This window comes from Arvicola amphibius, chromosome 11 (genome assembly GCF_903992535.2).
Source record: "Arvicola amphibius chromosome 11, mArvAmp1.2, whole genome shotgun sequence".
NCBI classification, from domain to species: Eukaryota; Metazoa; Chordata; class Mammalia; order Rodentia; family Cricetidae; genus Arvicola; species Arvicola amphibius.
In genome coordinates, this window is record NC_052057.2 from 97,704,922 (window position 1) to 97,720,398 (window position 15,477).

Sequence of the window (15,477 nt, forward strand, 5' to 3'; positions counted from 1 at the left end):
CAGAACAACTAAGATAATTTAGGAAAAAATTTAACAAAAGTATAAGATTTATGTTGGGAGTATAGTTCAGCAAGAGAGCACACAATAAATAAATGTGTGTGTGTTCATTTGTGTGCCATATATATGACTTGTACAGTAAAAACTAAATCATTGCTGAAAGTAAAAAGGTTGTAAATGAATGGAGAGATACTACGTGTTTGTGTTTGAAGACTCAATATTATTAATAACAGTGGCAAGAATGTGGGAAACTGGAATTCATTACTGAAAACCTTATTATTAGAATTCTCATTACTGGAATTACAGTGTGCCAGCTTCTTTCTGGTTTTGTTTGTTTTGAGACAGGGTCTTTCTACATAGTTCTGGCTGTCCTAGAGCTCACTGTGTGGAACAGGCTGGCCTCCACTCTTAGAAATCTGCCTATCTCTGCCTTCAGAATGCTGGAATTAAAGGTTTGTGCTACCATACCATGCCTGGCTCAGCTTTCCAGCTTTATGAGATATTATAGCTAGCCTATGACCCAGCAATTCTACTTCCTAAGTATGTTTACTCAAGAAAATGAGCATATATGTGCACACCCAGACTTGTACATGAATGTTTACAGTAGTATTTTTCATAATTGATTCCAAAAATGGAGCTAATCTGATATCTCTCAAGTGGTAAATAGATTAACACAAGGTAGCATATCAGTTGAGCATGGTGGCACAAGCCATTAATCCAGCACTTGGGAGACAGTGGCCAACCTGATGTACATTGTGAGTTCAGAACAGCAAGGGCTGTGTAGAGTGATAAAAACAAACAACAAAGCAGCATATCTAACTTAAAAATATGTGCCGTTTAGCAATGAAAAAGAACCGAGACGGGTGGTGGTGGCGACGCCTTTAGGACTCGGGAGGCAGAGGCAGGCGGATCTCTGTGAGTTCGAGGCCAGCCTGGTCTACAAGAGCTAGTTCCAGGACAGGCTTCAAAAAGCTACAGAGAAACCCTGTCTGGAAAAACAAAAAAAACAAAACAAAAAAAAAAAAGATGCTGAAAATGTTATAAAGCTATAGTGTATTGATTGTACAATTTCTAAATCATTTAACTGTACACTTAAAATGAGGGAATTTTATGGTGTGTTAATTATTACCCAATAAAACTTTATGAAAACCAAATGATTGTAAACAGAAATGGAAATTTACCAAAGTATACAAAGTATTCAGGTTTTTTTTGTTTGTTTGTTTTTGAGACAAAATTCCTAGCTCAGGCCTGAAACTCTGTTGTAGCAGAAAATGATGTTGAAATCTTTCTTATCCTCTTACCTCTACCTTCTGAGTTCTGGAATTGCAGGTGTGTGCATCCATAGCCAGTTTATGTGCTGTTGGGGGTCAAACACAAGAGTGTGTGCTAGGGGGCTGGAGACATGGCTCAGTGGTTAAGAGCATTGCCTGCTCTTCCAAAGGTCCTGAGTTCAATTACCAGCAACCACATGGTGGCTCACAACCATCTGTAAATGAGGTCTGCTGCCCTCTTCTGGCCTGCAGGCAGACACACAGACAGAATATTGTGTACATAATAACTGGGTGACATCTCAGTACTCTGGACAGTATTTAGTGATAAACCTCCAGAAGTTTCTCTATAAAATCGGTAAAGAGAATATGCCCACCACTACTCCTCAGTACCATGGGTGAGGTCGTGCAATAAAAGAAATGTCATGTATGTATGTGGATTGGAAATTTAATATTAGTCACAGATTATGTGGCTCTCAAGTATAGACAAACTTTCTGTAAAAAACCAAGTAATAAATATTTTAGTTTTTGGTAGTGTGTGGTTTCAATGCAGCCACATAGGAACAGTACATGAGTTGATGTGGCTATGTTCATGCACACTGTATAAAAACAGCCAGTGGACCAAGTTTGGTCCACAGTCATAGCTTTCCAACTACTTGTCTATACAAAAATCCTAGAAAGTCTTTAGAGAAATAATCAGAATTAGTAAGCATTGACCAAAATTGTTAGATATAAATTATGGAAAAGTATGGAATTTCCTCAGAAAGACAGAAAGAAAGAACTCCCATAATAACCTAGCGGTCTCTCTACTAGGTATACATCCAGAGGAGCTGAAGTCAGCTGCTAAAGGCTTGTGCTCAGTCACTCATTGCACAGCACCCAACAGATGTATAGATGTTTAAAATATGGTACATACACAATATGTTCTTCAGCCCCTTAAAATATGGAAATCTTTTTCAGCAATATAGATGAGCCTAGTAGACACATCTTAAATAAAATAAACCAAACATGGAATGACAGATTAGAAAAGTAGACTTGGAGAAGCAATGACTGGAATAGTGGTAAATTATCTAAGGAGCTGAAACTGGTGCAGAAGGGAGGGATTGGTCAGCAGATACAAAATTTCAATTAGGAAGAAGAAATTCAAGAGGTATAGATTATATAACATAGTATCCATAGTTAATATATAACATAGTAACCATAGTTAATAACAGTGTATAATACTTGAAAAATCCCTGAGAGATGCCATATGCTTTTAATTCTAGCACTTGAAAGGCAGAAGCAGCATAGCTCTGTGAGTTCAAGGCTAGCCTGGTCTACATAGAGAATTCCAGAGCAACTTGGGCTATATAGAGAGACTAACAAAAATTCCTGAAAGTATATAAAGTAACACATAGTTAATTATTAATTAGTAATAATAAGTTAATTATTAGCTTAACAATGTAGACATTTCAAAACATGTGGGCTGGGAATGTAGCTCAGTAGTGGAACACAGGCTTAGTATGTGCAAGCCTCAGGTTTGTTCCCTAGCCACACAAAAAAAGAAAAATCATGTTGTATACCAGAACTATACACAATTTTCATATACAATTGTATGTACTATGTTTTAATAAAAAATAAAGACCCGGTGGTAGTGGCACATGCTTTTAATCCCAGCTCTCAGGAGGTAGAGACAGGTGGATCTCTGAGTTCAAGGCCAGCCTGGTCTACAGAGTGAGTTCCAGGACGGCCAGGGATACATAAAGAAACCCTGTATTGGAGAAAAACAAAACCAACTAAAGATTACTAGGTATAAGATAATGTACAAATTGTGCATGTTCCCATTGTGAGTGTATCTTACAAAGAGTTAAAAAGATTTCCTTTTTTAAAAAATTTTGAGACAGATCTCATTTTGTAGCCCAATTTATCCTTGAACTTGTCTTTCAGAGTTGTATATAAGCATCTATACCGGTACTTTTGAAATAAAGTAGTGTGTATATGTTTTATATACAGACTTACATGTATTCACAAATATAAATACATAATTTTTTAGTTTATTTGTTTGATTGGTGGTTGGGGTTTTGTTTTTGAGACAGGGTCTCTTATAGCTCACAATGGCCTCCAATTTATGAGGTAACCGAGAATGACCTTGAACTCCTGATCCTCCAGCCTTACCCTTCCAAGGGCTGTGTTATAGGCATGTGCCATCACACCCAGATTGTTACGTATATCTTGAGATGGGTTCCTGGAACTTATTTTTATAGAACAAGCTAGTCTCTAATTCAAGGTCCTCTTGCCTTAGCCTCTTAAGTGCTAAAACTACAGGTATGTCTCCACATGTAGCTACAGTATATAATTTCACAGAAAATGGATAGTCTTTATGCTAATTGTAAGACCTAAATTTAAGTCTTTATGAGATAAATAAAACCTATAGATAAGAAGGCTCAAAAACTACAATAATCCCAGAAGCAGTAGAATCACAGCAAGTTCATTTCCAATTTGGTCCACATAATAAGTTCCAGTACAGTCAAGGCTACTTAATGAGACCCTGTCTCAAAAACCAAGAGGGTGTAGGGTAGGAGGTCAGACATGAACTTAAAATGTTAGGAAAACAGAAGAGGCTTGACTATGGATTTTAGAATCTGGGAGGCAGGTAGAAGAATGTCAGTTGATTTAACAACTGCAGTTTAGGCAGTCTCACTCAAGAAGTTTAAGAAAGCTAAATCCTCGGGCTGGAGAGATGGTTCCGAGTGTGAGTACTCACTGCTCTTCCAGACATGCGTTTTCTTTTTATATATTTATTATGTATACAATATTCTGTCTGTGTGTATGCCTGCAGGCCAGAAGAGGGCACCAGAACGCATTACAGATGGTTGTGAGCCACCATGTGGTTGGTGGGTATTGAACTCAGGACCTTTGGAAGAGCAGGCAATGTTCTTAACCTCTGAGCCATCTCTCCAGCCCAAGGCCTGCACTGTTTTTAGCACCCTATCAGCTGGATCACAGCTGCTAGTAACTACAGCTTTAGGGGGTTGAACACCATCTTCTGGCCTCCCCAGGCACCTGCACACATATCACACACACACACAAAAATAAATAAATAAATGTAAATTTTTAAAAGAAAGCTAAATCTTGAGTTTCAGAGGGAAAAGTTTAAGACTTTACTGAGTTTACCCAGAATTCTCAAAAACCACAGGAGTTGACAACTCTGGGTATCCTGTACTGAAAGGAGTAGCTAAAGGGGAAATTTGAATGAGAAATATTTAAGAACTTCAAGGTCTATTCTCTACCCCTTCTAATGGGCAGTGCATCATTTTACTTGAAGTTTCTATTTTGGTAAGGAGGGCAATATAGAAAATATTGCCATTTTGAAGGATGCCAGAAACAGTTGGGACTTCAATGCCTTGCTGAAGCCAAGGTGACTGAGTGGGTTTCTTTCAGTTGTCAACCCAAAGACCTAAGCACTGAGAGCTTCCTCAGAAATGACTTCACCCAACCCTGTACTCAGAGTTCCCAGTGACTAGTGATAATTAGATGATCGAGAAAATCTTCTAATAGAGAAAACATAAATAGGAAGTGTTTTTGGAGGACAGACGACATAGGGAGAATAAAACATAATAACTAGTGCCGGGCGGTGGTGGTGCACGCCTTTAATCTTAGCACTCGGGAGGCAGAGGCAGGTGGATCTCTGTGAGTTGGAGGCCAGCCTGGTCTATAAGAGCTACTTCCAGGATTGGCTCCAAAGTAACACAGAGAAACCCTGTCACAAAAACAAAACATAGTAACTAACTAGCTACCCATATTCTGCTATATAAGACTTGAGTGCTTGAAGCAAAAGTAAGATATAGTTGAAAGAGAGGCCTTTTAATGGGCTAGTACTATTCATCTTTTGGGTAATGAGTCACAGCTCTTCCTTTTAAAATTTTCAATATGTTTTATGGGCTGGCAAGGTGGCTCAGTGGGTGAAGGTGCCTGCCAATATGCCTGCAGCCTACATTTAATCCTTAGGGCCCACATGGTTATGATTTTCTGTGGTTATTGTAAGTTCATGATTTTTTTCTTTTTATATATTTATTTATTATGGATACAATATTCTGTCTGTGTGTATGTCTGCAGGCCAGAAGAGGGCACCAGACCCCTATACACATGGTTGTGAGCCACCATGTGGTTGCTGGGAATTGAACTCAGGACCTTTAGAAGAGCAGGCAATGCTCTTAACCTCTGAGCCATCTCTCCAGCCCCCTATGGTTCATGATTTTTACAATCACCAAAAAGAATAGAGGAAATGGGTGAGAGGCAATATTGATAATGACTAAAATTTTCAGAATATTTGACTATATAAAGATTTAGAGACTCTTAGGAATCTCCATAAAGATAAATAAAAATCTAAATTCTTATGACTCAAAGTAAAATTGCAGGATTCTAAAGACAAAAAGATCAGCCGAAGAAAGTGTAGAAAAAATATCCTGAGTAGCAGGCAATAGCAGACGATGAATAGCAGCACTGAGATAGTCTTGCACATGTGGTGAGGAGTCCCTGTCTTCCCCACTGGATATGCAGGGAAACCTTTGTTTTAGAGTCAAAGGCATGGGGCTGAAGAGATGGCTCATTGCCTGCTCTTCCAAAGGTCCTGAGTTCAATTCTCAGCAACCACTTGGTGGCTCACAACCATCTGTAATGAGGTCTGGTGCCCTCTTCTGGCTAGCTGTATACATAATAAATATTTTTTTAAAAAAAAAAGAGTCAAAGGCATGAGTGAGAGTTCACTTCAGTAAAGTTTTACTTAAAAATTGTGACGGTATATTCAGAAAATGATCTCAAAAGAAGAGTTGGAGACTAAGGTGAGGTAGTAAAAGTAAAACAGCATAAAGCATGGCTCGCAGTTCTGCTTTAAGAGTAAAGCAATTTGACTGGGACTACAAACCATCCTATCTGTGGTAACACTAGGTGTGTTGGTCTGATTTCTTCTTAGGTGCACAGAAGATGGGTGTCCACATAAGAAATTCTTTCATACACGTTTTCTTATGCGAATGAGATTAACACCAGATTGTTCTAAAATGTTGATCTCAACATCCTCTGGATATCTTTTGATTTTGCACGATCTGGACTTAACTAAGTCTTTAGAAGTAGGCAGCTATCCCATTTTGAGAGCAAGAAGAACTACTTCAAGTTCAGGTAAGATTTTCTAATTAAAAGATTTTCTGAAGAATCTGAGCCACAGAGGTTTTGTTCTAAATGTGAGCAGGGAAAAGAACAGAAAATCAAGCTGTTCTTTAGGAAGCTTATTCATGGCTTTCCAAGAATGGGCAATGATCTGTGTGTACCAACAATAACATTAACCTGTGCCTCTAGAAAGACTCTTAGCTCTAAGAGCTCTTTCTGATTTCCTAGCCAGAGAATCGCCATCCCTGCCTTGAACTTAATGGTGACCATGGTTCCTATTTTAGGATGTTGAGTTACAATCACTCCAAGAGCTCTAGGTCTGTAACTATCCTGCACCTCCATGTCCACTCACAAGCTGACCATCCTTTCGCCAAGCCTTGTTCTTTTTTCACTGCTGATTTCAGAAACTTAAATGAAGCTGGGGCTCATAAACCTTTAAATGCTATATCAGTATATCCGATAGGCAGCATATTGCATCTACATCTGGAAATGAAGTGTTAGGACTAAAAGTGTGTGAAGAACACCCCTGAAGTTGTCTGTTTTTGACTGAAAAACCAAAAAGCTGTTCAGTTTTCTATTGGTGATTCTAGTTGCAAATGTCACAGGAAATCAGTCTGTCAAGGACTCCCCAGAAGTGTGCAGCTGCCAGAAATGCAGGGTGAAGCTATTAAAAGTTCAAGTAGATAATTAAAAAATTAAAAGATACTGTAAGAGTTATTCTAGGTTTATTGTTTGGTTTTCTTTTCAAGATTTGACCACTTCATCAAGTTCTTCTGGTTCTAGAGTTTCTGGTTCACCTTGTCATCACAGTGATTCTAACTCAACTGAGAAACACATGTCACGAGCCTCTCAACGAGAAGGTAGGTTAAAAGCTGGCTTTACAACCTTACAGCAATAGATTTCTATCAAATAGCTTTCTTTGGTTTAGTTTTAATCCATAAAAACAAAATCCAAGAAAAATGAGGTCCTATGTTGCTTTTTAGCCATCGTTTGAAAAGACCAACCACCTGGTGCTTTAACCTCTTGGAAGCATTGGTTTTATTGTCCCAGCCCAACCTTGATTTGGTCTAGTTTGAAGATGAAGTACTTGGGTACTGTATTTAAGAAATGTAGATTCCGGGGGCTGGAGAGATGGCTAAGAGGTTAAGAGCATTGCCTGCTCTTCCAAAGGTCCTGAGTTCAATTCCCAGCAACCACATGGTGGCTCACAACCATCTGTAATGAGTTCTGGTACCCGCTTCTGGCCTGCAGACATACACACAGACAGAATATTGTATACATAATAAATAAGTAAAATATTAAAGGAAAAGAAATGTAGATTCCGAACAAGGATGCCATGAAAATTAAATCAGTATGTATGCATAACTAGGCCTGGTGGCACAACCTATTATCCAGCACTTGGGAGAGGCAAGAGTATCAAGAGTTCAAGATCATCCTCATCTACAGAGACGTCTAAACCAGTCTGGGCTACATGAGACCCTGTCTAAAAACATCAGCAGCAACAACAACAAAGTTTTTTCTAGGCTGCTTTCTTATGACATCATGAAAATGGTGAAAAGGGTTTCTCGTATATTCTGATCAGCAACAGCGGCATACTAGGAACTAGGCTGAAGGAAATGATGTGGCTTATAGTAGAGTCACCAAGAATATGTTTCTCACCCTTGTTTTTTTTTATCTATTTATAGTATGGGTAGAAACTTGGAGTTGTTCAACTTACAATTTTTCCAGTTTCACAGTGTTATAAAGTGGCATGCATTCAACAGAAACCAAACTTCACATTTTGAACTTTGATTCCTGGCTAGCAATATGTATTACTTTTTCTCATGGTTCTGGAAAGTAACAGGGTATCTTCCAGTTAGCCACACCGTTGTGAGAATAAACAGTTAATACTGTGGGGCAAGCTGTCACAGAGTTGTGATATTCAGTGGGCTGGGTGTATTGAATGCATTACAACCTAAATATTCTCAGCTTTGGACGAGTTTATTAATCCCAGTATAAAGGAGCATCTGTAACGTCCTTAAGGACCATAAGTCCTGATCTTTTTCTAAAAGGCAGTCCTGGATTCTAAGCATTTTGTTCTTTGACCTATAGACCAGTAAGTTCTTTGAGTTGAGAATTGTGACCTTAATCTTCTAGATTCCTTCCATTCACATGACTTCAGTTATTAAATAAAGAACCTTTAGAGATAGGTCCAATGGAAAAAAGACTCCACTCATCTTTCATGCCTTCAATCACTGGTTATTCCTGCTGTAAAATTCTCATATATTGGGATTAAGGGAGCTAAGATGGTTTTACATGTGGTATAGTATAAGCAATAAAGTAAGGGATGAAGGCAAGAAGGTAGTTGCCAGAAGTCCTGATTCTACCTTAGTCCTTGTGTAACAAAAATCCAAAATCTTTAATTTTTTTGTATCTCAGGAGTTTCACCACGAAATAGCCTTGAAGTCTTAACCCCTGAAGTTCCTGGTGAGAGAGATCGTGGAAACTGCATCACATCTTTACAGCTGCACCCCAAAGGCTGGGCCACCCTTCTTCGGTGCTCAAGCAACACTGATGATCAGGAGGTATAGGCTACTGCTTCACATTCAGCAGGGCTCAATGGACAGATTGCCCTTGCCCTGTGTGCAGACCTTAGGCTGATAACCAGGCTCAGGCCCTGCCCTATGGACATACTACCAAAGGCCCTGCTTCTCAACTCCTCTACCTCTTCCTCTGTTGCTTTTTCCCTTCCAGTTTCTTCTTCCTCTCCTGCTTTGTTATAATAAGCTGAGAAGCACACTAAAGACCATCAGCAGCTGATATCATGCCTAGCTTCTTCATTCTGTCCCCATAACAGAAAAAAACAAACAAAACCATATATGTTACACCAAGCTGTTCAGTTAAACTGACTTAAATGTGAGGGTTAGGGTTTAGTAAGATAGTTCCACCAGGCAGTGGTGGCGCACACCTTTAATCCCAGTACTTGGGAGACAGAGGCAGGCGGGTCTCTCTGAGTTTGAGGTCAACCTGGTCTACAGAGCAAGTTCTAGGGCAGCTAAACCTGTCTCGAAAAGCCAAAAGAAAAAAAAAGAGATATCATAACTGTCTGTGTAAAAACCAGAGGAAACTGAGAAATGAAGGGGCTAAACTGATGTCTGGAGGAAGAGTTAAAAAGAACTTAGGATCATCCCAGCACTCAGAAGGCAGAGGCAGGCAGTTCTCTGAGAGTTTGAGGCCAGCCTGGTCTACAGAGCAAGTTCCAGGGCAACCAAGGCTACACAGAGAAACCCTGTAGCAAAAAAACAAAACAAAACCCAAAAAAAAGCTTAGGATCTCAATACTGTGGTAGGAAGGAGTCTGCAAGGAGCTCACTGGCTCTACAGACCAAACTGAAGGAAGGCAGAAAGGCCTTTGAAATATGCAGAGGACGGAAATACTCTGAGCTCTGGATTGTTGCTGCCCTAAAGAAAGAAAGAAAGAAAGAAAGAAAGAAAGAAAGAAAGAAAGAAAGAAAGAAAGAAAGAAAGAAAGAAAGAAAGAAAGAGAAAGAAAAAGAAAAGAAAAGAAAATGTATTGATAGAAGTCATAGGCAGCCTTAGAAACAAGAGTTGGGTTTTTTTTAAGATTTATTTATTTATTATGTAAATAATAAATACAATGTTCTGTATGTATGTATGCTTGCTGGCCAGAAGAGGGCAGCAGACCCCATTACAGACGGCTGTGAGCCACCATGTGGTTGCTGGGAATTGAACTCAGGACCACTGGAAGAGCAGTCAGTGCGCTTAACCTCTGAGCAATCTCTCCAGCCCAGGAACAAGAGGTCTTAAAGCATTATAGCTATAGCACACAATACCTCTAGCTTATGAAGATAAATCTAGAGTTGGGTAAGAGGGATGATATTCTTCTAACTGATTTCTTGCAACACTCGTGTGGTTTTGGATCTCTTTTGAGCTTCTCAGAAATAAGAGTATTTCTGTAATACTGTTTGTATCTGTAACTTTTGTCTCCTTTCTCCTCCAGTGGACTTGCGTCTATGAATTCCAAGAAGGAGCTCCAGTGCGGCCTATCTCACCTCGATGTTCCCTGCGGCTGACTCATTACATTGAAGAAGCTAATGTTGGCAGGGGCTACATCAAAGAACTTTGCTTCAGCCCTGATGGACGAATGATTTCTTCCCCACATGGCTACGGGATCCGCTTGTTGGGATTTGACAAGCAGTGCAGTGAGCTTGTTGACTGTTTACCCAAAGAAGCCAGCCCCCTGCGGGTGATTCGCTCTCTGTACTCTCACAATGACGTGGTCCTGACAACAAAGTTCTCTCCAACACACTGTCAGATTGCCTCAGGGTGCCTTAGTGGACGGGTCTCTCTGTATCAGCCAAAGTTTTAGGCACAACTTACATCAAATGAGGAACTCTTCTGGTGTTTGCTTATGAATTACTTCAATTTAGGTGAAGTATTTTTTTTTTTTAGAAGATCTTATAAGTCTTGGTCAAGATATTGGTTCTTATGGGTTGGTGAACACACATGTGACCCGAGTCCTTGGCCATCCAGCATCATCTGGGCATCTCCATTTCGACCATGCAGCATCGTCTGTTGGCATTCCTTTGCTCCTGCTGTCTGTGCCTCTGAGTTTGGGTTTTCCTAGTTATTTTGCATGTGGCTCTTTTTCTCTCTCCCCTATCCCTATTTCTATCACTCCTCCTTGCCCCCCCCATTTTATTTTGGTATGAATTTTGTGAGCATTGGATAAGAGTCATGGTTGGAATGAGGAAAAACCTGTGGCACTAGTGTTAAATAAAACCCAGAAGTTGGATGTTGGCACACCACTTGTTGAAAAAAAGAAAGTTCATCTTCATTTATCAGTACACTTGGCCTTTAAAGTTGCTGTCAAATATTGAGCACAGATAACAGCATTATTCTCATAACTGATACTCTTGCAACAAAATATCCTTTTAAAATTTCCTGTTAAAATTATACAAGTTATCTCATGTGAGATTTTTGTTGTGAAATTCTAGAAAAATATTGCAACCTCATTGTAATTTATTTTACTTGTATGAATTTAAAATCTCCAGCATGTGTCTTTATTTGGTATTTTGTTCCTGTCAGCAGCATTGGAAAGGAAAGGAATAAGCTCGGTCATTTCTGTTGTACAGAAGATTTATTAGGTTGGTACAGTTTCTGGCCATAGAGTGAGAAGACTAAGTTGGCTTAGATTGGCTGTGATTCTTTGAATCACACAGATGAGCTGTTTACAGTAATGGGGTGGAAGGAAAATAAAAGATTTTATTGTCTTTATTCCTTCAGCCAGAGAGCGTAAACTCAGCTCTCGCCTTCACTAAGAAGGGAGCTGTAGTCCTTTAGCTGCTGTCATAAACCTGATAGTCTGCGACTTGAGTAGCACTACTGGCTCTGCTTTGGTCACGGAAAGTATCAGGCAAGGTGTGAAGGCAATGCTACTCCTGTCTTGAATGGGCAGCATTCTTTCAGTCTCTGCTACATTGATTGGCACTGTGTTGAGATATGTTAGAAACTGGAATAATTTAAGCTATGCATAGCCTTGCTCTCTTTGGTCACATACCCTTTAGGCCAGTGTTTCTCAAATATTAGGATGCAGTATAATCCTTGAAGGATTTGTGAAAAATGCAAGGATCTGGGCCTGACCTTGGAAGACTGATTTAGGCAGGGAAAGGACCAGACTCTGTTTATAAACAGAACCTTAAATCATCTACATCCAGGTGGCCTCCAGGTCATAGTTTGAAAACAACCTGAAATTGCAGTAGGTATTTCTATGCCCATTTGGTGCTTAACACAATTCCCACAAGATGTTTCATCTGTTTAAACAGTAATAATAATAAATCAACAATAGCAATTTTAGAGTAGCATATAACTTGAAATGGTATTCATTTCATCATTAGACAAATGAAAGTTAAATGATTTGCCTAAGGTCATACAAAGTTAGTGGGAAGGCCAGAGCTTCAAGTCTCTTAATTCCTCGCTCAAGGCAGTTTCTACTGTATTATGGCTATTAAAAACATCAGTGACAGCTGGGCAGTGGTGGCACATGCCTTTAATCCCAGCACTCAGGAGGCAGAGGCAGTCTGGCCTACAGAGCGAGTACCAGGGCAGGCTCCAAAACTACAGACACCCTGTCTTAAAAAACAAAACCAAACCAAAACATCAGTGATTATGGGCATTTTGTCTTTAGGTTATATTATTGTGAATAAGATGATTAGACTGGAAAAGGTAACCATGGGAGTAGATGCTGAGAGTTTTACCCATAGCAAAAAAAGGTATTTAATCCTTACAGAAATGTTGAAACAGCCCAAATACACGAATAAATGCACAGTTCTTTATAGTACCCATCAGCCATTCACACACCTGTAAGAGCTTGTTTCTCCCAAAGAACAATGCTAGCTCTGGGGCAGTCTTTAAAAATTAGATCTTATCATAGATGTTAGAAAAGCTGGAAATTTTGTAGTCATTGAAAAAACAGCAAAGTACAGTGAAAATCATAGGCTTGCTTCTATAGCTAATTTAGACATAAGTATATTAAGGTGGTGAGTTACTTCTTTGCTGTGTTCTTTGTTGCAAATACAAAGTTCAGAATGATAGTCTACAGCCATACTACCCTTGAATGCACATGAACTCACCTTAGAAGCTAAGGGGGGGGTCAGGCCTGGATGGGAGAATTCAGAAGGATGCAAATGCAATTATCTAAGAGGGATGCTTTTTATTTCCTCTTATGATAACCGAGCTGTTATCTGGAGTCTATGCTCTCTCTCTCTGGTTTTCCTGGGGGGGGGGGGGGCATCAAATTCAGGCTGTGCAAGGCTCCCTCCCAAGCAGCTCTGGATTCAGACCTAGGTTTGCCTGTTTATTTATTACTAAGTCTGTACTGACTTCTCTATCATTCTGCCCCTTAGTTTGTGAAGGATGAGCTACCTTGATCTGTTAATGTTTGTGAAGGATGAGCTACCTTGATCTGTTAATGTATGAGCTTGATCTTCTGCAAAATCTTATTACAAGGCTGGCCGTGTTGCCTTCAGTGCTGCATAGAACATTTCAAACACTGATGTTTCCATGAGACTGCAGATCATCACCCCAGGCATACATGTGGGCCATTCCTAAGCTAAAAATAAAGCAAGCAGCACTCGTGGTGTTGAAAATGTAGAGGTTAGCTTTGTGTGAAAGCAAAGCCACAGAGATGAGAACTGAAAAGAGCCAGCAAATGCTGCCGTGGGGAACCTTCACCCTCTCTGAGGGAGAGTCAGGGCCAAGACAAAAATCAGACAGTGTTAACCAAGAATTGAAGGGCCTCAGAAGACCTGTACTATTGGGAAAAGTTACATATTACCATTTTAAGGTCCCATTTGAACAGTCTGAAAATCTGGTACTTTTTACTGTTTTATTCAGACATTTCTATTATAATTGGTAGAAGTATAATTGATAATGAAGTTATTGTTGGTAAATTTTGGTAACTAAGTTATTCTGACTAAGCTTCCTTCAGAACACCTGTTAATGAGAATGCTATGTTGAATGACTTAGGTGCATCACATATACAGTAGTTGCTTATTTTCAATCAGGAAATGAAGGGCTAAAATAAGAGTCTTGTTTTTAAAAATATGTGTGACTATAGAGCTGGAGAAATGGCTCAGCAGTTAAGAGCACTGATTGCTCTTCCAAAGGACCAGATTCAATTCCCAGCACCCACATAGCAGCTCACACCTGTCTGTAACTCCAGTTCCAGGGCTTGACACCTCACACAGACATACATGCATTCAAAACACCAGTGAACATAAAATAAAAATTATTTTTAAAAAAAGTGATCACAGCTGGTGGTGGCACACACCTTTAATCCCAGCGCAGGGGAAGCAGAGATGCAGGTGGATCTTCAGTGAGCTTGAGGTCAGCCTGGTCTGCATGCTAAGGTTCCAGGCTAGCCAAAGTTATACAGTGAGTCCCAGTTTGTTTTAAGTGTCTTTTTGTTTTTTCACAAAACCCAATCATGTCTGTTTTGTTATTTCTCCCTGTTAGATCCCTAAGAAAAAGCCACAATAAGTTTGAAGGGAACAATGCAAAGGAAAATATAAAGTTCATGTTCCCCACTCCTGCATCTAGGACCAGGTCAGCTCATGTAATCTTAAAGGCTGTCATTCTAGAAGGGGAGCAGAGAGGAAACACCCCAAGAATCCCTTAGAAGACTGGTGTCTCTCACACTGGACCATGCAGTACTGTGTCCCTACGTATCTGTTACACTTGGCTTTTAGTTTATTTTTATTTATTTGAGACACGGTTTCTGTGTGTAGACCTGACTGTCCTGGAACTTGCTGTGTAGACCAGGCTGGCCCCCAATTCAGAGTTCCCTCTGCCTCTGCCTCTGCCTCCCAAGTGTGCACTACCATGCCACCATGCCAGGCTTTCATTTGACTTCTATAAAAGTAGGGGATATGGTCTGGTAACTTCCTGAAGACAATCATCCTCATTCAGTGACCAGTGGTCCTTGGGTGCTGTATAGATCCATTCAGTAACACCTGTTGGTCATGAAGGAATCCATATATGTGGATTTTGTTTGGATAACTAATGTGTATCTCTTAAGTGCCAAAATTTTAAATTTGTAGTTATTTTGATGCAAGTCTCCATAGGTATGGTAGTCTACCTCTCTGCCTTCTTAAACAGCATGCTCGGTCTGATTCACTTTATCATGATGAAGTTACATTACATTCATGATGTATTATTGCAAATACACAACGAGCTCTGATACATGTAGAATATTTCATAGAACACAAAGGGCTATAGAAATGTGGGAAATATCTCTTAGGAATATTCCCTCAACTATGTATTTGCCTCATTGTTAGCTTTAAAAATGTATATTGCAAAGTAATGTATTCTATCAGCACGCCTGTTTCTAACAGGCTCCTACTTTGTTCTGTGCTGTCTTATGGGCTGTGACATGAGTCAGCCAGTCCTGCTCGCTGCCTAAAAAAATGACTGGGCAGACTCTGGGCACACAGTGAGGCAGCTCCTTTGGCTGTGTTCTACTCACCACCTGAAAAATGAAGCCCACCGTTAAAGGTGGGGCAAGCAAGTAA

The 15,477-nt window shown here is 39.8% G+C and overlaps 1 protein-coding gene across 1 annotated transcript in view; it reads left to right on the forward strand.

Annotated features, from left to right (window-relative positions):
• Dcaf10 (DDB1 and CUL4 associated factor 10) overlaps positions 1 to 11,472 on the forward strand; it is a 41,537-nt gene extending 30,065 nt beyond the window's left edge. The window contains exons 4-7 of the mRNA XM_038347370.1: positions 6,217 to 6,419; positions 7,157 to 7,267; positions 8,826 to 8,971; positions 10,407 to 11,472. Coding sequence (XP_038203298.1) covers positions 6,217 to 6,419; positions 7,157 to 7,267; positions 8,826 to 8,971; positions 10,407 to 10,775 — 829 coding nt within the window. The 3' untranslated portion in view covers positions 10,776 to 11,472. The remainder of the gene's footprint in view (positions 1 to 6,216; positions 6,420 to 7,156; positions 7,268 to 8,825; positions 8,972 to 10,406) is intronic.
• Positions 11,473 to 15,477: the final 4,005 nt, after the last annotated feature.